Genomic DNA, 25,385 nt, shown 5'->3' with positions numbered 1-25,385 from the left:
GTGACATTACAGAGTTCTTCTCTCAAATTGTACTTACATTAAGAAGCCACTTTAAGCTAACCATGTGTTTCTCAAGTTATTCTCCTTAAGTAAAATTAAATTGCTTTGCTAAATAAAAACGTATTTACTGGTCTACTTAAAAACTATAGGAAGTAAAAACAAACAAACAAACAAACTATAGGAAGTTTCCTATGTGTGATTTTCACACAGTTGGTAAATAGCATCGTTTTAAAAATTCTGGCCTACTAGAAGTTGAGTTCAAATAAAAGATCAAATGAAGTAAATAATACTGAGAACACAGTAAAGTGCCACTGTGTTTTGATTCCTACTGATTTCTGCATCCAAAGTGAGACAGCATCAGAATTTTTGGCACAGATAAATGACCTAGGAATATATTATAAAAGCACTGAAATATGAAAGATGCAGCAAAAAGCTCAACATACGGGAATTTAAAATGACCTAGGGTAGTATTCCTATAAACTGTAACATAAAAAGTAATGCTTTATGTGTTTTGCATGACCTATCAGAAAGTATGATTTATGCTTCATATTCACATAGAGAATTCTGTTGTTGTAGGCAACCTGCCCAACCGCTAAGTATGGACTTGTTGGTCATTGTCTTTTTTTCAGTTCCATAACCTCCTGTTACAACTGAATGAGCAAACCAAGATAAATCCCACTTTCAAGCAGGACCAAGCAAAGAAGTCTTTCTAAAAGATCCAACACTTCTCCTCAATCTGGCAGAGGGACCTTCTTACTAAGAAACCACCCCTACTGGCTGAAGAACAGACTGTACAGGGACTCTCAAGGTAGCCAAACACACATTCCACACCCCAAACACCTGTGTTCACCTTTTCCAACAGAGTAACAGCCCTCATTTAAATCTTACCTGTTTGTAACAAGGATTCCCTGAGGGCAGATGAATGAAAACATGCAAACTCAAGGCCTCACCTTGTGTGAGCTGGATCTGTTGTGGTACAGCGGCTGTGCATGGTGCTGGCTGGTACTCCGAGCTCCTGCGTCTCGGACAGGGTTACCAGGCTGGGATTTCCCTGGCCTAGCAATTCTTAAATCCACCCTCTCGCCACTAGCCTGGATAAAACACACATATATAACCACCAGTCATTAATGATGCTTCTCACTTAAAAAAGTTATAGGGAGGGTCATTTTCAATGCACTTATCATCGCTGTATCAGAGCCTCACCTGAGTGGGGACTGCAGGCCCCTGCTGGGGATGGGGCAGACGAGGGAGTTCATTTCAGGAGCTAATACTTTAAAACTTCTGCAGGTAAAAGAGCCACACACAGACCTCTTGGGTAAACCTTCCCTAGCCCTGGAAATACCAAGGACATAACCAAAGCAAAGCCTGGGTTCTGATCTCCCCATGATGTCTTAGAAGGGTAACTGTCTTTTTACACTTCCCTCCCCTGCTAAATTGGCCTTGGCACTGAGAGAAAGAGAGCAAAGAAGATAAAAGGACAAACGGATTCAAAACTGGATTACAATCCTTTGTGATTCCTGAAATAAATTCCAAGATGGCTCCTTTGAGAGTGATCATCAATGAAACTATGTGTAGCTCTGTTTCCACACACTACAGGTTCGAATCAAAAATAGGGATCAGCTTAAACAGTCCTGAAAAGAAGGATAACAAAGGTCCTGTAAAACAGGATTAGGATTGATATACATTACAAATTGTGTGCGTATATATGTCATACGTGCACTCACACATAAATGTAATTTTAGAGGTGATGACAACCACGTTGAATTTAGAGGTCCATTATCTGTATTTATAGATCTAGATCTGAAACACAGATTCACATCTATTATACTTTTAAGAGCTATTTTATCTTTGCTTTTAACGTACAGGCCTGGTCTACTTGATGTTGATTCTTGGTCATGACTACAACTTCCCAAGTTTACTATCATTTCTAGGGGAAAATTTGACAGCCTGCTTTCAAGAAGCTGTGGTGGAAAGTAGAACCCTCCCCCATGACTGCAGTCAGTAATGTTGAGAAATCACTCCAGTTTCAGTTCTCAAGTTGGAAAAGGAGTGAAAACCATAATTTTAAAAAAAGATTTTATTTATTTGAGAGCAAAAGCGAGAGGGCAGGGTGGAGGGGCAAAGGAAGAGGGAGAAGCAGACTCCTCGCGGAGCAGGGAGCCCGATGTAGGATCTGAGCCGAATGCAGATGCTGAACCACGGAGCCACCCAGGTGCCTGAGTGATAACCAATTTTAAGGCCCTATTAAAGTCATTTACTTATTCAAGTATTTCATTAAACTAGTTTCAGACAATTCTTCAAAATAGCTGAAAGAATAACACTTCTCATGTGGCCAGAGTCTGGGGATTTGATCTAACAGGTAAATGCCAAAGTAGAATGCTTACAATCCAGATATTTGAAATTCTGACACTTCCGAGTATTAGATCACACGGTGTGAAGGGTGAGAAGCCCCTCTGTGATCTCATTTCAATATTAAGAATTGTTTGCTTTACTGCCTAACCCTCACCACTACCAAATACTCTATAACCAGTAATTTAGCTTTATGGGAAGACCCCTGCTCATGCAAACCTATTAACAAACAAATCCCTGAACTTTTTTGATTTCTTAAAAGACAGAATTCTGGGTGTGTGATGGAAGCAGACATATAAGCTTTAAACGATGGGCCAACGTTTGGGTTTAGGCTAACTGCCTATCTAACACTTCAGGGTTTCAAGCACAACAAAAGAATTCTGTTAAAGTCAAGATTTTTTAAAATGCAGGATGCCTAAACGACAATACCTGTATTTCATAAAAAAGTGGCATGCCCTACTGCTGGGAGTATATACTGGTATGATCTTTCTAGAGGGAAGTTTAGCAAAATGTCTTAAACTTGAAAACAAAACATTAAAGTCTGTTGACAGGGGAGTGTTTATGTAAGTTTTAGCACAACACACCTACTATACAGCTATATCATGATGCATCTATTTTCAGGGTAAGAAGTCCACAACATACAGCTGACGTAAAGAAAGGGTGGCAAACTCAGAATTTGCAAGCTGAGTGCATGTGTAAGTACCTATGTAAATACGTACCTATTTATTTGTAGGCATATACAGAAAAATGTTTGTAACGATGTTCTTCAAAACTTTAATGTCACTATCTTATGGACTTTAGACTGACTGTGATTTTGACTTCCTTCTTCATTTTCTGTATTTTGTCTTCCTTAGTCTCCTTTTCAGACATGGAATACATGTTATTCTCAGAAACCAAACATTAAGATGTTTTTCACAAAGAAACAACTTGAGCAATACATTATATTTCATATCATATATAAGTATCTGTATCCAATTTTTTTAAACCTCAAGTCTGTGACAAGAGACCAACGCCTGAATCTCCCTCCTAATGCAAGATGGCTACCGGGTGTGTGTGTTCCCATAGTTATAATGAACCAAACATTTGTGAAAAGGAGTAACTTAAATGGGATTTAAATTTCGGTTTTCTGGGACGCCTGGGTGGCTCAGTTGGTTGGACGACTGCCTTCAGCTCAGGGCGTGATCCTGGAGTCCCGGGATCGAGTCCCACATCAGGCTCCCAGCTCCATGGGGAGTCTGCTTCGCTCTCTGACCTTCTCCTCGTTCATGCTCTCTCTGTCTCTCTCTCTCAAATAAATAAATAAAATCTTTAAAAAAAAAATTTCGGTTTTCTTACACAGTAGCTTAAATCTTCATTGTTAATTCTGTTTACTATACACTTTTCTCAGGGACTATCCACCTACTTTAATTCCTGATGCTCGATTATGTTACTGCTTGGTTTCCTTTATGTCAGAGTGCTTTCTTGTGCTTACTTAAAACAAAACAAAACAAAACAAAACACCATATACATCTTTGTTTCACCCCTTTCACTGTAGGAGATACCCATATCATTAAATGCTCTGGTAGGATATAGAACCAGAAGGTCTGCTCTGGATTATTTTCTACTTTTTCTATCTTATTTTATTAAAAAAATTTTAAAGCTGTTTTCTTTTTATAAAGATTTTATTTATTATGTATGTATGTGTTTATTTATTTATTGGACAGAGAGCAAGAGAAGGAACACAAGCAGAGGGAGTGGAAGAGGGAGAAGCAGATTCCTGGCTGAACAGAGAGCCCCGATGGGAGACTGGATGCCAGGACCCTGGGATCATGCCTGTGCCGAAGGCAGATGCGTAATGACTGAGCCAGCCAGGTGCCCCTCTACTTTACCTATTTTAATGCTCTTATTGAAAATTTTTTTTCTCTAATAATAACCATCTTTACTTCACAGGGATACTGTAAGAACACACGTTATGATGTGTTTGAAATGCTCTGAATGCTTTATAAAAAGGCACTACAGAGATAATGAGTTATTCTCAATAAAAATTGATTTTCCCCACTTGTATGGAGCTGAAGTGGAGAGTGAAAGTTAGAAGAGCAGGGAAGTCACAACTTTGGAACCACAGCTCCTTCAAGCTTTGCTTGTCTCACCTGTTAAATGTGGACATAAATGTGTTTTTTATGTCTGGGCTTAGGTGGAGCCCATGGAGCAAATGAAAAACCCATATGAAAATATAGAGCCTTCACTCTATAAAGAGCAAGGCTAAATGTTCACGGGGATACAGTTTTCCAGACAGGATGTTATCTGTAATGATAAAATAATCTATTGTGCATTTTGAAGGATTTGGGGAGCCATGTTTGATTTCCCCCATGAAATAGCAAATATCCCTCAGGTTCTCATGTTACGAAAACATCGACATAAAGGCAGAGCATGTGGAATGAATACCCGCGTGTACCTGAATGATCTGGGCGGCAAGCTCAGGCGTTCTGTGCTTCAGGTCATGTCCATTGATGGTGAGCACTCGGTCATTGCTGCTCAGCCTTCCATCCTGTGCAGCCAGGCCCTCTTCCAACAGATCAAGGATAAAAACACCTGGTTCATCGGTCCTTCGAATGAGTTTAATGCCAAGTTGTTCACCAGAGTCCCATTTGTGAAAGACTACGTGGAAGACCTCTTCCCGGGGAGAGCTACAGTCGAAGTGGCTGTAGGTCCGGTTCACAAAGCGCCGCTCTCGCAGCACGGTCAGGTGCAGTGTGGTACCTAACTCAGGGCTGGCAAAGGGCGGCTCTGACAGAGTTCTGAGACACACTGCCGATGTTACAGTTGTTGACCTGGAAGAAAAGAAAAGAATTATACCAAGGTGGGACAATCTTTTTTTTTTTTTTCCCAATTTATTTATTTTCAGAAAAACTGTATTCATTATTTTTTCACCACACCCAGTGCTCCATGCAAGCCGTGCCCTCTATAATACCCACCACCTGGTACCCCAACCTCCTACCCCTCCGCCATTTCGAACCCCTCAGATTGTTTTTCAGAGTCCATAGTCTCTCATGGTTCACCACCCCTTCCAATTTACCCAAAAGCACATGCCCTCCCCAATGTCCATAACCCTACCCCCCTTCTCCCAACCCCCCTCTCCCCAGCAACCCACAGTTTGTTTCGTGAGGTTAAGAGTCACTTATGGTTTGTCTCCCTCCCTATCCCATCTTGTTTCATGGATTCTTCTCCTACCCACTTAAGCCCCCATGTTGCATCACTACTTCCTCATAAGAAACTGACTTTGGAAAATGATATACAGTCATTATTTACAAAGAAAAGCCCTCTGAAGATGTTTTAAAATGCACAGTTCCTAAGCTTCACTCACACTGACTAGCACGAGGTAGAGAATGGCAGTTAGGATCTCGGGCTTCAGCGAGGGTGCTGCATCAGAGTCCCTGGTCCTGCCGGTAGCGGGATGACTGAGTGTCTCCCTGAGTGGTGAGATGGGTTTACTCTCCGCTTCACGGGACCAGGAGGAGAATGCAGAGACAGCAGCAGCATGTGGCAAGTGCCAACAAAATACTAGTTCTCGTGGAACAGAAACTGAAGTTCACTGGATTGATATGGCTTTCCAAATGAAAAACACTTACGCTGGAAAAAATACACCGAGTTTTAATCTAAGAAAAGGGACACATTCCAGATACACAACCTCATCTCAGATCAGTGTTTTTTACTTTAAAGAAAAGCAGGAAAGCAGGTAATTACAGTTTCACTCTGTTTAGCACTCAAGTGTAACATCTATCTAATACAACAAGCTTAACTCAGTACTCACAGATCATTTATTTACTAAACCTTATGGCCCTGAAAGGAGTATAGTGACTGATCCTGGGACATGAAGAGGACTCAGAAAATACACCCAGCTTCAGTTATTCACCTAGTCAGAGGAAGAGGTTGGCGCAATTCTGAGTATTTCTCACAATTAGAATTCCTCTCCTCATCTGTCTGCACCAACAGCAAGCGGGAAATCCACATTCTCTTGGATGCGTTATGTGGCACAGGCTCTGGGTTAGGTGCTTGTGATTACCCAACCCCTTCAATCTTTTTCATGTGAGTCTATCTGAAGGAAAGCCTTCCCCCTTCCTACTCATCTCGGGTTGACCGTTTTGAGCACCACTAACTTGAATTTTATTGATTTGGGCCTGTTGACATCTTTTAAAATTCAGGCATCAAATGCCATAGACCTCACACATAAACTCGCTCTTCTCCCAATTTTGCAACATCTGTGCATTTGGTTGCCATCCAGATCCTTGATGAAAAAGTTGAGTAACATAGGGTCAAGAACAGAACTTTAAGGCAGCTTCTAAAAAACCAGCCTGACGTGGAGTTGTTAGTCAAAACTCATCATTTCTGGTTATTCAGCTAAAAAGCCACTTATCTCTAGGTTTTTATTTTTCCGTCTTAAATCACATCTATCACAAATGACTTTACAAACATCTGGCTGGAATCCAGCGCTAGACACATGCAAGTATGTAGCCTCACACCATCTTTGTGATGTGGGTTGTGGAATATCCTACAATCAGAGATTTTCCCTTCACAAATGTGTGGTTGCCAGTGAAACACAGAGAAAGCAGAGACCAAATAAAATACTGTTGCTAGATGTTGTAGAAATAGCACCAACAGAGTAAACTTTACCACATCTTTAGCTAAATATATTTTGGACCAATGCAGTCAAGACATGACTGCAATTATTTTCCTTCAAAACCAAAAGTGAATAAATCATTGTCGACTCAGATCGCACTGTAAATACATACTCTTAATCATGTTCTGAAATTTGTATTATTTTTAATAGTATTATTGATGTAATCTCTTACACTATTTTATTCTTCAAACTGCTCAAAATGCTGCACTGTGAAAGGCCCTGAGGGTATATGGTTCTCCTTTTCAACTAGGTTATTTAATAGAATAACATGGATGTGTGGGTATATATATAAAACACACGCACACACACACACACACACACACACACATATACAATCAGTGTGGGAAAACCAAAGCCATGCACTGTTACTACATCTAGTTTGCTAAACTAAAAACACAGGCTAGCTAGCCCTTTGGTCTGTAAATAAACCATCTTAACGACTCCAAGGTATTTTCAAATTGGCTCACGGTATTATTTATGCAGCTCACAAAAAGTGGAAGATAACCAGGTAGTAAAAATATACTAAGGAGCCTTCTTTCCAAGTGTCATAAATACTACTCTGTATTTGGCCATAAATACTACTCTGTATTTGGCCATAAATACTACTCTGTATTTAGGCAAGGAGTGTGGCTTTACTTACTGGCTCCAGCATACCAGCCAAAGGCCAATGAGAAGTCAGGCCCACAAAAGGAGAAACCCTTTGTGAATTCAATAATCAGGTTATGTGCTCATAGTTTGTGTATCAATTTGAAATCATTAAAGTGGATTTAAGATTGCCATTCTTAGGGTTATTAATATGCATGCCTCCATAAACAATAATAATGCACTGGAATGTCTACAATGCTGATTTATAGCTTTGAGTTAATTCCCCAAATTATAGCCAGTATTTCAGATAATTAGCCTTTTATTTGAGGTATACGGATTCAGTTTTGTTATTAAACGATTCTCCAAAGCAGACCAGTAAAAAAGCCTGTAGATGAAATATATTAGCAAACAAAACCCTATAGCAAACAAAACTATATATTAAATATATTTTTATACATTTTTGTATTTTTACTAATATATTAGCAAACTATGAAATACATTAGTAAATCTGAGGTTACAGACTTCACCTCAATTATACTCAAAGAAATGCAAATAAGAACAAAGCATTTGTTTTTACCTTGAAAATTTAGAAAAAGCATGAGAAATATGGAAAATAAAAATATGTAAAAATTATGAAATATGTAAAAATAAAAATATGTAAAATATTTAATATCTAAAGCTGGCACACTGCTGGTAGCAAAGAAGAAAAGATGAAAATAAATGTATACTCAATTATCACTAGAAAGGCCAGGAGTGGAGAAGAAAAGAACACTGTGTAAGCTGCAGAAAAGGGCCATCTGGCTCTTTTGGTCTTGGCCACAAAGGTGTCAAAATGTCAAAACCAGCTACAAGAGTTCCTCCACGGAGAATCAGTTTAGGAGTGGGGTAGAAGGAATACAGGGTAAGGTGTCCAGAGAGCTGTGCCAACCTCATGCAACCAGAGTACTACTAATATCATAAAAGGACAGCAAACACAGGAATGCGGTAAATAGCTAGCTATGGTAGGATCAGAAACTGGATTTTACATAAGCTGGATTAGTTATGCTTCCTGTATTCTCCTATTTCCTCTTTGGATTTAGTGAAGAACAAAACACTGGAAGTTCAGTCAGTGTCAGCCAGGACAAGTGCAATAAGGAGGGGTTTTGGGCCCAAGTGTTGAAGTGGAGATCACAAACTACAAGAGGCAGAATACGGATGGGCGTGGAAACCAAAGCCAGGAACCCCCCATGGAAAGGTCAATCCTTGCTGCTCTTGGAGCCTAGTTTGTCTGTCTTCCCCTCTGGACATTTCTCTTGAAGAACTAAAAATCCTAGAGGTTTTAAGTTTTGTTTTAATGAAGAAGACAACTATTCCCAACAGGATATCATAACCAAATCCACTCCTTTATTGACTCACCAAGTATGTCCTGGGTACCGACTCCAGGCCCAGCTCTGTGAGAAGCCTGTCCCATAGTACGTAGTAATGGCGGCTGCCATCCCCAAAGGAAGACACTGCATGTGAATAACTCTCTGTGACCAATTACGTATTAAGTGGTGAAGAGAAGGAATGTCTTCAGCACTTCAAGTGAGACGAGGTCTGAATGGGTGAAAATGGCAGGGCAGTGCTCTCTGGATGAAGGTGGGGAAGCTGTAGCACAATGGGGACAGGCTGGAATGTGGAGGGAAGCAAGGAGATTGCTATGTCTGGCTTTTCTGCTAGATTATACATTTTATGAGGGCAGGTGTTCCTTTCTGCTCTTAATTATACCCTCAGCTCTGACCACCATGCCTATGATGTTTCAGTAATACACCGATGGCTACAGCTGAAAGAAAAAGCTAGGGTTAAGGCTGAGGGGACAGGTTGTGTAAGAGTCCACAGAGGACTCTGACTATTAGATTAATCAGTATGGACTTGATTCTCTGGTCCAATCTTCCCAGGGAAAGCAGAGTCACAGGTGAATTAACCTGACAATGGTAGTACCGGATTTCAGAGCAGAGTAGGGAGGCAGGGGTATTGATTCTACTGGGTTAGAAGTGAAGCAGTGAGGGCACAGACCAGAGAGGTGGCAGGGAAAAGGGAAGGGGTGAATACCAACAGACCGTGGTGAAGGACCGAGCAGTGAACTCAAGTGAAATCGAGGAGGCAAGAGTCCTTGAGGTTGGGTTCCTAGAAGACATCTTTTCTCATTCATGCCTATTTCTTCTCTCCTCAATACCCATTCTTTTAGCTTCAAGTACCACTTACACTCGTATGGGTCATATATCCAGGTCAATTTTCACATGAACCCTAGAATTCACATGAACAGTGGAATTCTGGCCAACTCATGCTCATCAGTATGCCCTCTAACATAATATCATCTTGCCCAAAGCTAGTACATTTGTTGGAGTAGCTATTTCTCTTTAATGAGAAGAGGGAGAGGGTAGCACCAAGGATTAGTGCAGAGTCAGGCTGTTTGTGGATGAGAGTGCCTTGGAGAGCCAACAAGAGGTGGTCATGATTTCTGAATTCTATCTTAAATTCAATGGTATAAGTTGTAAGTAACTTGTGCTGTGTGACCTGTCTTTTCTAGACTATAGTAATCGGTGTAGAGAAGGATAAATCAGACAACGAAGGTAACTGATGGATGGTACCCTGGGACTAGGGATACAGCCAATGGGACAAGAGAATTTAGCAGTGAAGGTGGCCCCAAAATAGCCAACCGTGGAGTCCAAGCCTGGAGGAATCTCGCTGGCCTGGAGAGCCACGCACTAAGGCACATGTGGGGATCAAATTTAAAATGGGCGTAAAAATACATTCCATGAGTTTGGGGGAAATTGGAGAAATTACAGATAAATTCTGATCTGTTTTGCATAAAAAAAACAGTAAAACTTACCTTTTTATAAGTCAGATTCCACAGTACCATAATTTCCTAAGTTTTAAATTGATGAATAAGAGCAGAAAAAGAGGCAAGTTAACAAAATTATTTAAAAAATTGATACCTGAAGAATCTGGTCTCCACCAAGAAATCTTCCATCTTTGGTGATCACCCCATCCCGATAGACTTCCTGGATAACAATGTTGATCAGTGGCATTTCATTGCTGCCCACAATGCTAGTTCCTAGCTGAATATAAGGATCAGACCGGTGAATTTCAATTGTAGTAAGTTCGCCTTCCGGTAAACTCACCAGCTGTTGCATAGCTGCCAAGTTAAAAACGAGAGGGAGAAAAATAGGTGGAAAGAAAAGCGTTTTATATTTTGATTATCTTCACGTAAGTAAGTTATCATCTTTCATTAGTGACAACCTTATCTTAACAGATGATTCATAACAAAGCAATACCATGGGATAAGAAAAATAGAATGACCAAAACACCAATAGGTAAGATGACCAAAACGCCTATAGATAAGATTAGCAAAACACTTCCTCTTCGCAAGGTGATCAGTAAATAATCAACAAATAACTACTATGCATCAGATCACTAGGGACCACACAGTGATCTGATAAAGAAATATACAGACAATATCATCTTGTCCTAATTGATCAGAGAAAGTTTGACCCATGAAACAGCTGTAAACAGTGCAAGGCAGTCCATATGAAATAAAAAAGACAAACTCTGGGACATACAATCACCGGAGTGGATGACAAAGTAACCACATTAAGCAAGAAGAGGAGGGTCTTGATATGAGCAGTAGGAGATAGAAGAATTGTTACAGCCATGGCTGGGAAAACTGGGATTTGTAGAAAAATTGGAATTTTCTTAAGAGATAAACCTATTTAAAAATAAGACAAAGGGCCAACGACTAAGATATGCCCAAGATCTATGACTAGAGGTTTTCTGCCTGTTTCCTGGTGGGTCATGTAGACAGATCAGTGGCTGCTACCAGAGGACAGCAATAGTCAGACACATGGCCTTGGAGTCAGATACATACCCAGCCATCTCCTGGCTCTCAGACTTTGACCATGACTCTCTGACTACGTTTCCTCATCATTAAAAAAATATCCAGTATTGGTACAAGCATTTTATAAGTTAATATATGTAAAGTGCTTGGCACAGTGCTGACCCAGAATAAGCACTGAGGCTAAGGTATTATTCTTGTTCTTCTTGATGCTGTGGATTTCTTAGCCAAGAAGCAATAGGCTTCAAAACAAACAAACAAAAGAAGCCTGTTGATGACCAGTGAACTTGTGGACTACAACAGAAGAGGGGGAGGGGGAAGGATAAGCCTCAAGGTAAGACTCGCTTTCTGTTTCTAAACTGCAAACTGTTAGACTTGTACACTTAAAGGTGAATATGTGACATGTGAAGTATATCTCAGTAAAATTATTTGTTGAAGAGAAAAAAAAAACAACACCCCATGTAGGGAAAGTAATAGGGAGTAGTGAGAAGAAAGGAAATATCTGATTTGAAAACAGATGAAAAGCAAAAGCAAGGTGAAGAGCACATACTGTGAGTGGTCGCGTCTCCTCGAAGGCGGGATTGTCCGGACCAGGCTCCTGAGGCCACACGGGCAGAGACGCTGACGTCAAGCTGTGCTAAGCAGGGTCTGTGCCTGTCCCTGAACAGTCCGTTTTGAGGGATAAAGTACCTGGAAGATCTATTACAGTGGTTCCATTTTCATTCTCAATCACTGTCTGAGCTTTATCAGTTTTCCTCCTTTCTAGGTCAAGTCTCCGATGAGAAGCTCCAGGATATCTAGAGAGAGAACATTAGGGGGTTCCCAGATGATTTGAGAGGAAAAATGATTGACAGCGTGTGCCCCAACAACAGAATAGCCACTGCTTCAATGCCAAACCCCCCTAGAGGTAATCCACAAGTGGTATGTAATTCTGATTTTAACCTCTGCTCAAACTAAGTTCCTACCACACTGGGTAGCAAACTTAAAACAGGCGTTGGCACAAATCGTGGCTTCGTGCGTGTCTCAAAAAATACTTCAATAAAAACCTGTATTCAGATATATACTAGTCTCAGAAATACACCAGCACAGTTGATGGTACACTGCAAATACTATTCTGAGATCCTGATTGCATAAGCCCCTTTCCACAGGGATGGCTTAACTCCTTAACAGGAGTGGAAACAGCAGTCTTCTTCCACAGTGTGCTCCTGCATCCAGACTTGGACCTTGAGTGACACTGTTCCTTTCCAATCTCAGGGCCAAGGGTACACATTCATTTATTAGTGAGAAGCAATACATCTGAGGCTCTGCCACTTGCAGAAAAGCAGAGCAAAGCCTCAAGAGGCTGCGTATGGTGGGTGGCGGTCTTATGTCTAAGGCTGCAGACTTCATTCAATGATAGTATTTTTTAAAATCTCAAATTTCATTAAAAATCAAGTATAGAATATTTTATGGAAAACTGGAAGCTATCCCTTAGCTGTAAAAGTAATGAATTTCCCCTCACAAACTAAAGAGAAGTTGTGGGTTTCAAGTTCTTGAAAAAGATTGCTATGGAATTTCTTTATTCAGCTTTTTCTCATTCCCGGTTTCCTCATCACCTTATTAAGAAGGAGGACAAATGATTTTCCTTCTGCATTGTTGTGCCGCACTCCAGGAAATGTTCCTGCAAGGACCTGACAAGTAACTTGGAAAATTGTATCACTGAGAAAAATGATTTTTGTCAAGTAAGTAGATTTCATGAGAAATGCATTTTAAAACTATTTCATTCAAAAAAAAATGGTGACAAAAAGTGGATCATAATAAAATACTTGAGACTAAAAATATAGGGAAAGATTCAATTCCCCAAATGCTTATCACACACTGGTATCCATATGCGTAAAGCCAGTCTTCGATGGGGAAACAGACTAGGAACAGGAAGTGGGAAGGAAACATAAGCAGAATGTGCACAGCTGCGAAAGAGCCTAGCTAACAACTACAAAATCCTACAAACTCAGTAACTGTAAAGCCCCTCTTATCTTATCCAAGAATAATTTTTTTTTTCTTTTCTTTTCTTTTTTTTTGTCAGAGAGAGTGAGCACAGGCAGAGGCAGAGGGAGAAGCAGGCCTCCTGCTGAGCAAGGTGCCCGATGTGGGACTCGATCCCAGGATTCTGGGATCATGACCTGAGTGGAAGGCAGCCTCTTAGCCAACTGAACCACCCAGGTGTCCCCAAGAATAAATTTAAAACTGGAAACCTGAAGTTGTTAGAGAGGTAAAGAACCAGGTATACTTACATCCCAATGGGACAGCAAATTGCTAAGAGGGACTAAATACAGGTATTTTCTGTGATATCACAGAGAAATATGGAAGAACGCATTCACCCAGCACTCAGGAAGGTTACAGAGGACTGCGCAACACCCACCTTTAAAAGATGGGGAGCTGCGCACACAGAGACGGAACAACTAGCCAGGAGGAGACGATGAGAGAAAACTTCAAACTACACAAGGGAGGCAAGACTGTCAACAAAGAAAAAATGACATAGATTATACCATAGAAAGAAAAAACAAGTCCATATGAATGGCAAAAAACATGAGCCTCATTAACATTTTTAACTAAGACATAAGATTGGCAAGTCATCAGAATTTTTAATACTTAAAAAGCATAATATAGTTTTTATTTACTGGCTGACAGATTTTTAAAAACATATTTTTCTGCCTTGCTTGTACGATATAGCAATTTAGCCAGCAAGCACTCTTAGGAAACAAACTAGTTAGGAGTATCAGCTCTTCCACTTATTGACAACCTCTTCCATTTATTAACAACCTCTCTGCCCATATTCTTCTTTCTATAACAAAGACAAGACGGCCTAACTCATAGAGCTGTCATGAAAACTAAACTGGACTCATATAAATTGCTTAAAATACTGCCTCATAAATAATAAGAACTCAATACAAACTAGTGACTCCTATTATCATAGCAACTTAAAAGTACTCAAGCTAGGGCTCCTGGGTGGCTCAGTTGGTCAAGCGACTGCCTTCAGCTCAGGTCATGATCCTGAAACCCAAGACTGAGTCCTGCAACTGACTCCCTGCTCAGCAAGGGGTCAGCTTCTCCCTTTGACCCTCCCCCCTCTCTTGCTCTCTTTCTCTCTCTCTCTCAAATAAATAACATCTTTTTTTAAAAAGCACACATGCTATACAGTTTTCTTACAGGATATCTGTATCAAGTCTTATAACCTATAAAACAGTTAGCCTCTACTTAAATAAAATGAAACAAAACCCTACAATAAAATTACTTTAAGTTAGTTTACCTGAGCAGTTTCTATTTTCAACCTGTCAATATTGAGGGTGTTCCTCTGTAATCCACTGGCAGCCAGTGACAGAAGCTGCTTCAGAGCTTTAATATCTTCTTGTACTTTAAGCATGGCTTTTGAAGACATTCTACTAATTTCTTCTTGTACCTGTTTCTGTTCCTTCACAAATTTCCTAAAAAGATACATAAAACTGAATTCTAAAAAAATACACCTTTGCTTTCCTACAGGAAAAAAGTATATTTACTATAGGCTGGTCAGAGTCCTAGTGTTTTTTAAAAAGGAAATATTAAAAATTCATCCACAGTTCACGTGCTTTTTTCAGAATGACAATAACAGAATTTTATTTCCCATTGTTCTGCTTTGTTTATAAAAGTATTAAAATTTTTACCCAAACCCAAGTTAAAATGTTTAAAAGGAAGAAGAGATGTTCCCCTTAAAATAGATTCTAACATTCTTCAGCATGATCTATCTAATTACATTTGACACACTTACTGGAGGTAAACAGTTCAAAGCATGTTGTTCAGGTATCAACTTATATACCATATAGGTGTTCATGATCCCAACTTAAGAACATATATTAATACACACACTGATAGCTACATAACCATATGCAGAAACAAAACTCAGTTTTCTATGAAAATAAAATCTTAAATACATAAGACACAAAAATTTGTGAGATATAAAGTAAATTTAAAAGTAAAAACTTTACTACTGAACATATAACTAAAAATCTTACTGACTTAGAAATTTAAGTTACTGTTAGAACAGAACATTACTTACTCTTTTCATCTGATGAGGTACTAAAATCTATACCAAGACCTTCATTGACTGCAGCTGAAGTAGCTGCTATGGTTCCCAAAGTCAAGCCTAAAGCATTCTGTCCAAGTCCTACAAATAAACCAAATATAATTTACAAAGTCTTTACAATAATTTTCCCTCAATGGACAAAATTCTCAAATGCTTTCAAGCTGGATCCCATTTTTCTTCATAATTGGTTTAAGCAAATAACATGGAATAAGTCTAAAGCTGGGATTTAATGGGTGTATGTAGTCTGGATAATATAATATTAACTTCTTTACTTTTTAGGTAGTTTTCTAAAGTGTAGACACACAATATCACATTAGTGTACAACAGTGACTTGAAAAGTCTATACATGCTATGTTCACCACAAGTGTCACTACCCTAATGTCACCGTACAACCTTATTACAATACCACTGATTATATACATCCCCGTGACCTATTCCACAACTGGAAGGCTGTACCAACTCCCCCTCACCCATTTTGCTGTCCTCCCCACCCTTTCGGGCAACCATCAGTTCTCTGTATTTATGGGTCTATTCATTTTTCTTTACTAAAAAGGTCAGAGTTTATCTGTTAATTCAATAAATGTGAACATACTACTTGTTTTTTGTAAATCCTCCTGAAAAAGCAGTTTTAGTTTGTATATTTCCAGGTGAATACTTCTTGTCTTCTAGTCATGCTTTGGAACTGGATGCTTTTAAAATAATCAAGTATTGGATGTGTTAATTAACTTGATGGGCATTTACAATGTGAAGGTACATAGGAAGTCACTATGCTCTACACTTTAAATATCTTACAATTTTACTTCTCAATTATACCTCAGGAAAGCTGGTAACCGATAAAGAGACAAAGTGGTCTGTTCAAAAGGTCAAAATACAGATAAAGTAAATTTAAATATAAATATTTACTATTTCGGAAAATGAATACCATTAATTACCTGATGTGGCTGTATTGAACTCTGGAAAAGTGAACTTCCCAAACCAGCTAAGGCTCCCCCTAAGGAAAGGCTTGTTGATGGGGTAGTAGTTGTAGCTGTTGTTCCGCCCAAATTACTTAGGGTAAATCCGGTAGAGGCTATAAAAAGTAAATCTGTAAGGCTTCAAAAGGAAACATCATTTCTAAGAACACTGGAGAAAATACAAAACATTCCCCACCACCACCAAAAAAGACAGCCCTTACGTCCATGACAAAATTCAGTCTAGTTTTTCCTAAAAAACTACTTGCTAAAGATAAAATTACATATGCTTAAGAATAAAGAGAAATAAGACCGTAAGGCAAATGCTAGTGACACAAATAAGAGTTCCAGGTAACACTAGAAAGGTATAAGGTAACTGATTCCAGAGAATAATAAAGAGTTTTCGATCCAGGACGCCAAATTCGCCTTCAAAATGGAATGAATCCTAAGGCCGGCAAGGCTTATGCAAATTCGTTATCCTTTCTTGTCACCAATTTGCTCCTTGAAAACAAAGTGAATTTTAATAGTTTTACATTTTACCTCTCACCCTGTCCCTGCTTTGCTCTGTAAACAGAGATCAACTTCCAGGACGGCCCCTGCTGTTTTAGGCCAATGATGATCTTTGTAGGATCATAATTGCTGAGTGATTAAAATAAAAACTTTCCAAAACTGAAGTTATCTTTAATAAGGTGGATACCTGTACTCACTAGCCCAAACCAAAACAAAATTCAACCACAAAATGTGACTTTTTCCATTCTACCTCACCCGCTGGAGTTGACGTCAGAGCAGACGAAAGAGTGAGACCACTCGCTGAGGTAGAAGGAATCGGGAGAGCAAACGGTGTGGCAGATGCGGCAGGTTTACTGAATCCTAAACTGAAACCTGTGGTAGACGCAGATGCAGTAGCTGGCGTTCCTGTGTCAAACAAACAAACAAATCCTATTTTACCAGAACTGTATATGGATTACACTGGTTTCAATCAGGATCCCTAAAAGTTCGTGACCCTATTTTTGTAGCTAGAAGGATACGGGGGTAGGTATGAAAAAGGAAAATATAGAAGTTGGAACCAAATCATGGTGAATAGTTAAAAGAGGATGCTATGATCTTAGGAAAAGCAAGAAAAAGCCCCATCAATGTGGTCATATTGAAATCCAATTTCAGTTCTACCCCTGGATTTACCTAAAACAGCACTTGCCCTTCCTTTGCTCTATACTCAACAGGAAAATATTACTCCCCTCCAAGGCTATTTAAACCACCATTCTCGGGACGCCTGGGTGGCTCAGTTGGTTAAGCGGCTGCCTTCAGCTCAGGTCATGATCCCAGCGTCTTGGGATCGAGTCCCACATCGGGCTCCTTGCTCAGCAGGGAGTCTGCTTCCTCCTCTGCCTCTAGCCTGCCAGTCTGTCTGCCTGTGCTTGCGCTCTGTATCTCTCTCTCTCTAACAAATAAATAAAATCTTAAAAAAAATAAAAAATTAAAAATTAAAAAAAAAAAAAAAAACCACCATTCTCTACTGTTTCCTCCTCCTTTACTTCTGTCAACTCTGGCTACTCCTTCCAGTCGGCTTTTGTCCATCTCCCTCCTCTGTTCTGTTCTTAAATGATACGGCCTATGGCTCCAGGCCTGCTCCCATACTTCCCAACTACCGAATCTCAGCTAGGGCAACACGGGTCTAAACCTACACCTACCAGAGTCTCCACTGGTTAGCTCTACCGGGATGTCCCTTAACTTTGCACCTCTATGCCTCCCTACACAAAACATTTCTTAAACCCCCTGCCATGGTCCACTCAGTTGCTCAAGCCAGAAACCATAATCACCCCTGACATCCCTTCTCTCTCCTACATTCTACTAACCATGAATCCTGCTGATTCTACTGCAGAAATAGCTCTGGATTACAAGCATCCTCAAAACCCTCAGCTCAGATCATCTTCCTCTCAAGAACAATTATAACCTCTTAATTTGTTTCTGTGCTATCAGTCCCTCTAAACTTTAATCTATTCTTGGAATTATTTCAGTTACTTGAAAAAGAAGAAGAGAGAACACCAACAAAAAATAATACCCTGGTGATTCTCTCTGCCTGAAGGCTCTTATGAGCTCTATACCATCTCTACCCTAGAGTCAAAAGGCGTGGCACACAGCCACCTTTCCTATCTACTTCCAATCTGCTCTTCACACCCCCTCTCTCCCTACCATTCCCACTTCTGAATCCTAAATTCTAACCAAGTACTTTTCCTACTTCCCTGAATCCCCTTATGACTGGGCTGTTGCACGTCTCCATCAAGAATGATGGTTCCTGCCCCCAAAATAAACTTCTACTCTTATCTTCCTCTACTTCCCTTGGTGCCTTTCATACATGTTAGAGCACTTCTCAGGTCCTACAAGAACATATTACTATACCTGCCAGTCACCTTCACCTCATCACCCACTGAATGCCTTACTCATACTCATGCTCATGCTCTTGACATCATTAGCACCACCTGCACCACCAGTAGCATCACCACACCAACAGCTAATAAGAAATGTTCAAAGCATTATGTATACCCAAGGCCACGGAGTTAGGTAGTAGTAGCTGCTCAAAACTATTAAATGAGGAAATACATAATGACCTGCATTTTGGCTTTCCCTAAAGGCACTGAGAGAAGCAGCTGCCAGAAATTAAACTTCTGGATTGCCCTTACCACAACCAGAAATTCCTTCCAGAGTACGGTGCTTTGAAATCCTGTATGGGTTCTAAAATCTCAGAAAAGAAGAGAATCCAACTGCTTGCCCCGAAGCCAATCCTGTCCAAAACTCTGGTAGTGAACAGATGGGTTACACTTTCTGCTGGTAACAGGTGAGTAGCATCCAAATGAACAAAGTCCACCAATCTTTAGTTTACTTCAAATGTTAATTAAATTAATACATTTAACTTTAACTGAGTTTCCTCACTGTCCTTTCATTCATTCATTTCCTTAGACATTATTAACTGTCATCCTACTTACTCACATTCCCTCTGGCATATCGCTACAGAGAACCATGGCGTTTTTGAGCTGGAAAGAAATCCAAAAACTTTCCAGTCCTACCCTTGTTTTACAGATAAGAAAAGCTGCCAGATACTACATGACTACCTAAGACCTCACAATGATTTGGAGGTACAACCAGAGCTTAATTCTAAGACTTCTGGTCTATAGTTTGTTGCTTTTTTTTTTTTTTTTTTTTTTTCACTAAAAGGGTTCAAATGACTATAAAAATACAATGTAAAATAAACTTCCAGAGGAAAAAAACATTTCTGCATTTAAAGGTTTTTTTCTGAATTAAAAAGTCATTGCCTTTTTTAAAAACTCCAGTACTGAAAGGCTGTATAATGAGTCAGTGTCTGTGATCTATATTAGGTTCCTTACATGCTTCCTTCTACACTCCAGCTCTGTGAGATAATAAGAAAGAAAAGAGAAGAAATCCACAGATCTGAGATCTTTCCTCAAAAATTCTTACCCAGAGTTAATCCTGTAGTTATAGTTGTTGCTATTCCTGGGGACAAAAAGAGAAATAAAATTTAATCATCAATGGCAGATGACATTTTGGGGGGTTTGTTACAAGGGCAAGACTTAGAGTCATCCTCAGGAGATGATACTACAACAACCAGTATCGTCTACCATTACCGCTAATAGAAATGTTCTTCCTATAGCACTGGTTTTCATATTACAGGCTATATATAATTATATAGGGAATAAGATTTATAAATGCAAACAACTACTGCTTATAACAACATTAGGCAAGGAGAAAAAAAAGCTACTCTAAGCAAACACTGGCACACAAAGTCGTTTCAGGGAGCTCACTGGAGGCTGCCACATTCCCGCAGTTCTTACATTTTCTATGTGTGGCTGTGAAAAGTTGCAATCAAAGCTGGAATGTCAATGCATAGAGTGGTAACAGAGACCAAGAGGCCCTGAAGGTACAGAATAAAGAGTAAATAAAGAAATAAGCTTTTGAAATTGCAGCACTACAACATATTTTTAATAACGAAATAACTTTAAGTATTAAAAAACATATTTTTATTATCGAAATGTCTGCCAGAAACCTTGACCTCTTGCCCTTTTCCCATCAAAACAACTGTTTTAATAAAATAAAAACTTAAAACGTCTCTTAGGAAGGTAAATTATAATGTTATAGCAAGAAAGGATGCTGACTGCCCCACATATGCTAAATTAAATTAACGTCCAAATTGGTAAACTTGACTTATCTTCATATACTCTAATGTAAAGCTTTACGCAGTGGCAGTATCGTAGCCAATGAGGTTTATCCGAGGCGCGATTATTGCTAATATACTCTAATGTAAAAATTAAATTAATTCTTTATACTTAAAGAGGTATATCTTCTTTGTGTCAAGAGAAAAGAGATCTTGGGATGAGATCTTGGGATGCCTGCGTGGCTCAGTTGGTTATCAAGCGGCTGCCTTCAGCTCAGATCTTGATCCCAGGGTCCTGGGATATAGTTCGGCAATGGGCTCCTTGCTCGGTGAGGAGCCTGCCTCTCCCTCTGCCTCCTGCTCTCCCTGCTTATTCTCGCTCTCTCTGATGAATAAATAAAATCTTTCTTTAAAAAATCTCATTTCTTTAAATTTATTTCTCTTCTTTTTTTAAGATTTATTTATTTCTGAGAAAGAGCTTGGGGGAGGAGGGTGCAGTATGTAACAGGAGGATAGGGAAAGAGAGAGAATCTCAAGCAGACTCCCCAAGGAGCTTCAAGCCCAATGAAGGTCTCATTCTGCAAGCATGAGATCATGACCCAAGTGGAAATCAAGAGTTAGACCCTTAACCAACTGAGCCATCCAAGAACCCCTAAATGTGTGTTTTCCTTTACACTAGAATAGATCATAACCAATGTTAGGCCTATCACTGGCCCTTAATTCCACATCCCTATATTTTTTTTCATCTTAATATCTACCAATTTTTAGGTCTGACACCAATGACAATCCCTAGAAAGGGAAGAGATATAAACCAGAACCTTAAAAAGAATATCCCATACCTACTCCCTGAAATGTGACAATCCTCCTTACCTATATTTGTTCCTCCCAGAGTCAACCCAGTGGTAGGTTTCGATCCAAAGAACCCGGTTCCAAAACCACCAGAAGGAGCAGATGTCGTTGCAGGAGTTGCAGTGCTTCCAAGAGTTCCAAAAGTGAGCCCCACTGAAGGGTTGCTTATTTATAAAAAACACAAAATAAAGTCTACTAGAGCCAGTATTTCTTTAAGAAAAATAAAAATTTACTCTTCAACGTTAAACACCTCTTTCTTTTGACATATTCAATATATTGCCATAGAATACAAAAAGAACTAACAATTTATTTTTAACCAACCCAATTCAAATATTCTCCTGTTCTCCTTAAAAATAAGTCACATACAAAAGATTTCAGATCCCAGGGAATCATAACCAGTATCACATATTCTCCTTTTCTGTTTATTGACAGTTAATCTGACAAGGTTCTAGATTATTTGCTTGTGGATCATGGTGAGATTTATTTTTACTTCATTCCAAGGTTAATGAAAAACCATTAAAGTCAGGCAATGGGAATTTTAAAAATGACTCTGACTATACCTTGTTAAAAAAGACTGACATCAAAGTATATTTTTGACACAGCAATTGCGATCCACTGAACTAATCTAAGTAGGGGATGATAGGAATAGTTTTCGCCAAATAGGAGAACGGTTACTGGTTGAAAACCTGGAAGAAAGAGCCAGTACCCTTAGTTATTTCACCATCTAAAACAGAGTCCATTATATGGGACTGTGTTCGATAAATATTTGTTCCATGAATGACAAGAGCTTGCAACAGGGCAGTGGCACTGGAAGTGAAGCAAATGGAAACTAGGTAATCAAAATTAGCAGGCATCGCTGATTAAGGGTGCAGAGAGAAAAGGAGGTATCAAGGGAAATTCCCAGACTTTTCCCTTGACTATGTAGTCTGTACCTCCCCCCTCTTCTTGGTAAGTTATATTTTTTATGTTTTTTAAAAGATTTTATTTATTATTTGACAGAGAGAGAGAGCTCTCAAGTAGGCATAGAAGCAGGTGGGTAGGCCCCTTGCTAAGCCGAGAGCCCCATGCGGAGCTCAACCCCAGGATCCTGGGATCATGACCTGAGCTGAAGGCAGAGGCTTAACCCACTGAGCCCCCCAGGCACCTCTGTACCTCCCCTTTTTAATATAAGGAAGATACTTTTGGCTTTTTACTCTACAATGACATCCCTCAAGCTTCAGGAAATACCTTGTAACATTTTCTATGCACACTTCTTGAGGTAATGAACTCCTCCCCTTTTATCTCAAAAAGCCTGAGTTCTAAAAATTAAATCTCTCACCATGAAAATGACCTTTGACTATTATTAATGTCTCTTTCTAAACCTCTGCTGGGGACGCCTGGGTGGCTCAGTTGGTTAAGCAGCTGCCTTCGGCTCAGGTCATGATCCCAGTGTCCTGGAATCGAGTCCCACATCAGGCTCCTTGCGCAGCAGGGAGCCTGCTTCTCCCTCTGCCTCTGCCTGCCCTTCTGTCTGCCTGTGCTCCCTCTCTCCCCCTCTCTCTGGTAAATAAATAAAGTCTTAAAAAAAATTAAAAAAAATAATAAACCTCTGCTGGCTGTATTCGTCATCGCCTGTAGCGGTGGTTTAGCAGGTTGCACAAAAACGACAGATATGCTACCTACATTTTTCAGTTTAACTAGAAGACAATGTGAGTCATTCCACCATAACACTCACGTATACTAATAACGCACACTGTTCAAAATGACCACCAAGAAATGCTGCAACACGTATTTAAAAGAAAAAACTACAGTAACAAAGGACACGGTTCAATGAGGTACCAAGAGGTGAGCTCGTTTAAAATATCACGAAATCATTAAAGCATTGGAATGTCCAAAACCGTATATCCTGCAATGAATTCTGAATTATCAGCGATAAAACTCTAACTGTCCCCCTTAAAATTTTTCTATTGTCTTTTTCTGAAACCCCAGAATGACCCACAATATCGTTCATTCGTTCTGTGTCTCGGACTGCCGCACTGCTAGGACTCAGTGTGAAATCCCAGGCCCTTTCCCCCAGCCAGACCCCACTGGACAGAGACATTGGGTGAACCATTGTGGATTCTGGGGACCTCACAACCCTATGACCATCCTCCCGACCAGGCCCCCAAACGGCAGGACTATGAGGCTGGCGCTGCGCAAGTCTGTCTTTCTTTTTCCCAGACCCACTAGAAAGGAACCCAGACGAAGGGAGAGGGACGGGCCCACCCACGGGAGTCTCACGGAGAGGACCCGGGCGGAGAAGGCGCAGAAGCGCAGTTACCTAGATGCCCCCGGCCCGAAGGAGAAACCGCCGCCTGCGCCGGTCCCGCCGGGGGCTACGGTGGTGGAGCCCAGCGTGCCGGTCCCGAAGGAGAACCCCGTGGACATGGCTGCCCGGGCTCCGCGCGAAAGGAAGCTGCAGGGGGTTCTGGACGTTCCTCTCTCCTCAAAGCCAAGGGGGGCCAGGCAGCATCGCTCTTGCCCAGCCGAGACCTGGCGGGAACTTCAAGCCCTAGAGGCTGAAAAGACAAGGCCGAGGTGGGAGGGGCTACCACCCGAGAGCAGGTTCCGGCTCCCGCCGACCGCTCCTAAGCCACCGGGAGCGAGCCCGCCGCGCAAGGCACCCTGGGACGGTGGGGTGGATCAAGCCCGCTGGGCTTCCTAGGAGGGGGCGGGCTGCGCGGGGTGGGACTCCGGTCCTCTTAAAGGGCAAGCGCCTGGCGTTAAACAGCAAAACTGTTCCATTTAGTTCCGTATTTGCATATGGGTTGAGGTAATCTGCACTTCATGGCTATTGAATATTATTGCTTATGTCTTTCCTTACTGCTAAAAGGATGCGTGGAATCCCAAGCTGGGGAGGGCCCCATTGAGCAGTCCAAACCCTGTTACAGAAAAAGAGGCGCGCTCAGTCGTCGGTAGGCTGCCGTCCCTTCTCGGAGAAGGACGGGTAGCTTGTCTTTCCCTGACAGTTCGGAAATGAACTGATAGCAATTCATTCATCCGCTCCACAGCTTTTGGAGCCCGCTAAGCGCAGTCATTGCGAGTTGCCACCCAGGAAGCTCAGAGAGCGTCCTTTGGTGGGGGGTGGCCGATCCCGTTGGTGGCGCTGAGCAAAACCCCTGGACGTCAAACGATGTGGTCAAGTCCACGAAGTTTGTGCAGCGTATCCTGCCGGGTAGGAGTCTGGGTCTCCGGCCCGTCGTGGCGATGGCTGCCTTCTGGCTTTGGGTTTTGCATTGCTCTGACGCCTCTTTGCTACCTACCAGAGGAACTGCCAAGTGGAAGGGCTAAGTACAGAAACAAGCACAATATAGTGTGGAATTTAAGAGTTCCAAGAGCAACCCCTAAACATAAGGAAAATGTAGATTTAAGGAAGAGATCTCCTCTTGTAGAAGCATCAGGAGAAGCTTCATGTCTGGTGCATTTGAGGTGCTGTCACCATAATGTGGGTCTTTATTCAGAGATTGTTACATTACTCCTGCAAATGGTTTTCCTACTTGTGATGTCTTCCAGTAAAATTCATCCCATAAGCAACCACCAGATTTGCTCTCCTAAAACACAATTCTCACCACTGCACTGCCTTGATGAAACACCCAGTGGCCCTTTAGGCTAGCATTCGTCCTCCATAAGACATATCTAAGCGCAGGCCTCACAATTCCTCTTAATGCAGCACTTTCTCTAGTGTTGAGGAGGGCATTGCTGCCTCCTGTGGACTGAATCCTGTAATGCTGCCTTTCACATTTGGGTCTTTAATCAACATAGGAATGCATAGTGTGGGGTCAGGATCAAATTTCATCTTTTGACCCATATAGACAGCAAATTTTCTCAGCCCCATGTATTGAAAAGAGAGTTTCTCCATACTG

General features: G+C 40.7%; 1 protein-coding gene, 1 non-coding gene and 1 pseudogene across 2 annotated transcripts; 1 reads left to right on the top strand and 2 right to left on the bottom strand.

Moving 5' to 3' along the window:
- LOC122906946 overlaps positions 1-25,385 on the bottom strand; it is a 441,004-nt pseudogene that overhangs the window by 10,164 nt on the left and 405,455 nt on the right.
- LOC122906941 (nucleoporin p58/p45-like) lies at positions 15,917-24,093 on the bottom strand. Its single transcript, XM_044249449.1, has 6 exons — positions 23,804-24,093; positions 21,526-21,668; positions 19,962-19,997; positions 17,256-17,405; positions 16,473-16,609; positions 15,917-16,229 (listed from the first exon to the last, which is right to left on the bottom strand). Exons 1-6 carry the CDS (start codon positions 23,908-23,910, stop codon positions 16,206-16,208), a joined length of 597 nt encoding a protein of 198 aa, XP_044105384.1. The 5' UTR covers positions 23,911-24,093; the 3' UTR covers positions 15,917-16,205.
- LOC122907980 lies at positions 20,730-20,870 on the top strand. Its single transcript, XR_006384811.1, has one exon. It is a non-coding gene; the product is annotated as a U4 spliceosomal RNA (small nuclear RNA).

Source organism: Neovison vison, chromosome 5, assembly GCF_020171115.1.
Source record: "Neovison vison isolate M4711 chromosome 5, ASM_NN_V1, whole genome shotgun sequence".
Classification (NCBI taxonomy): domain Eukaryota; kingdom Metazoa; phylum Chordata; class Mammalia; order Carnivora; family Mustelidae; genus Neogale; species Neogale vison.
Note: the sequence above shows the minus strand (reverse complement) of the source record. Positions and strands in the feature narration are given on the sequence as shown.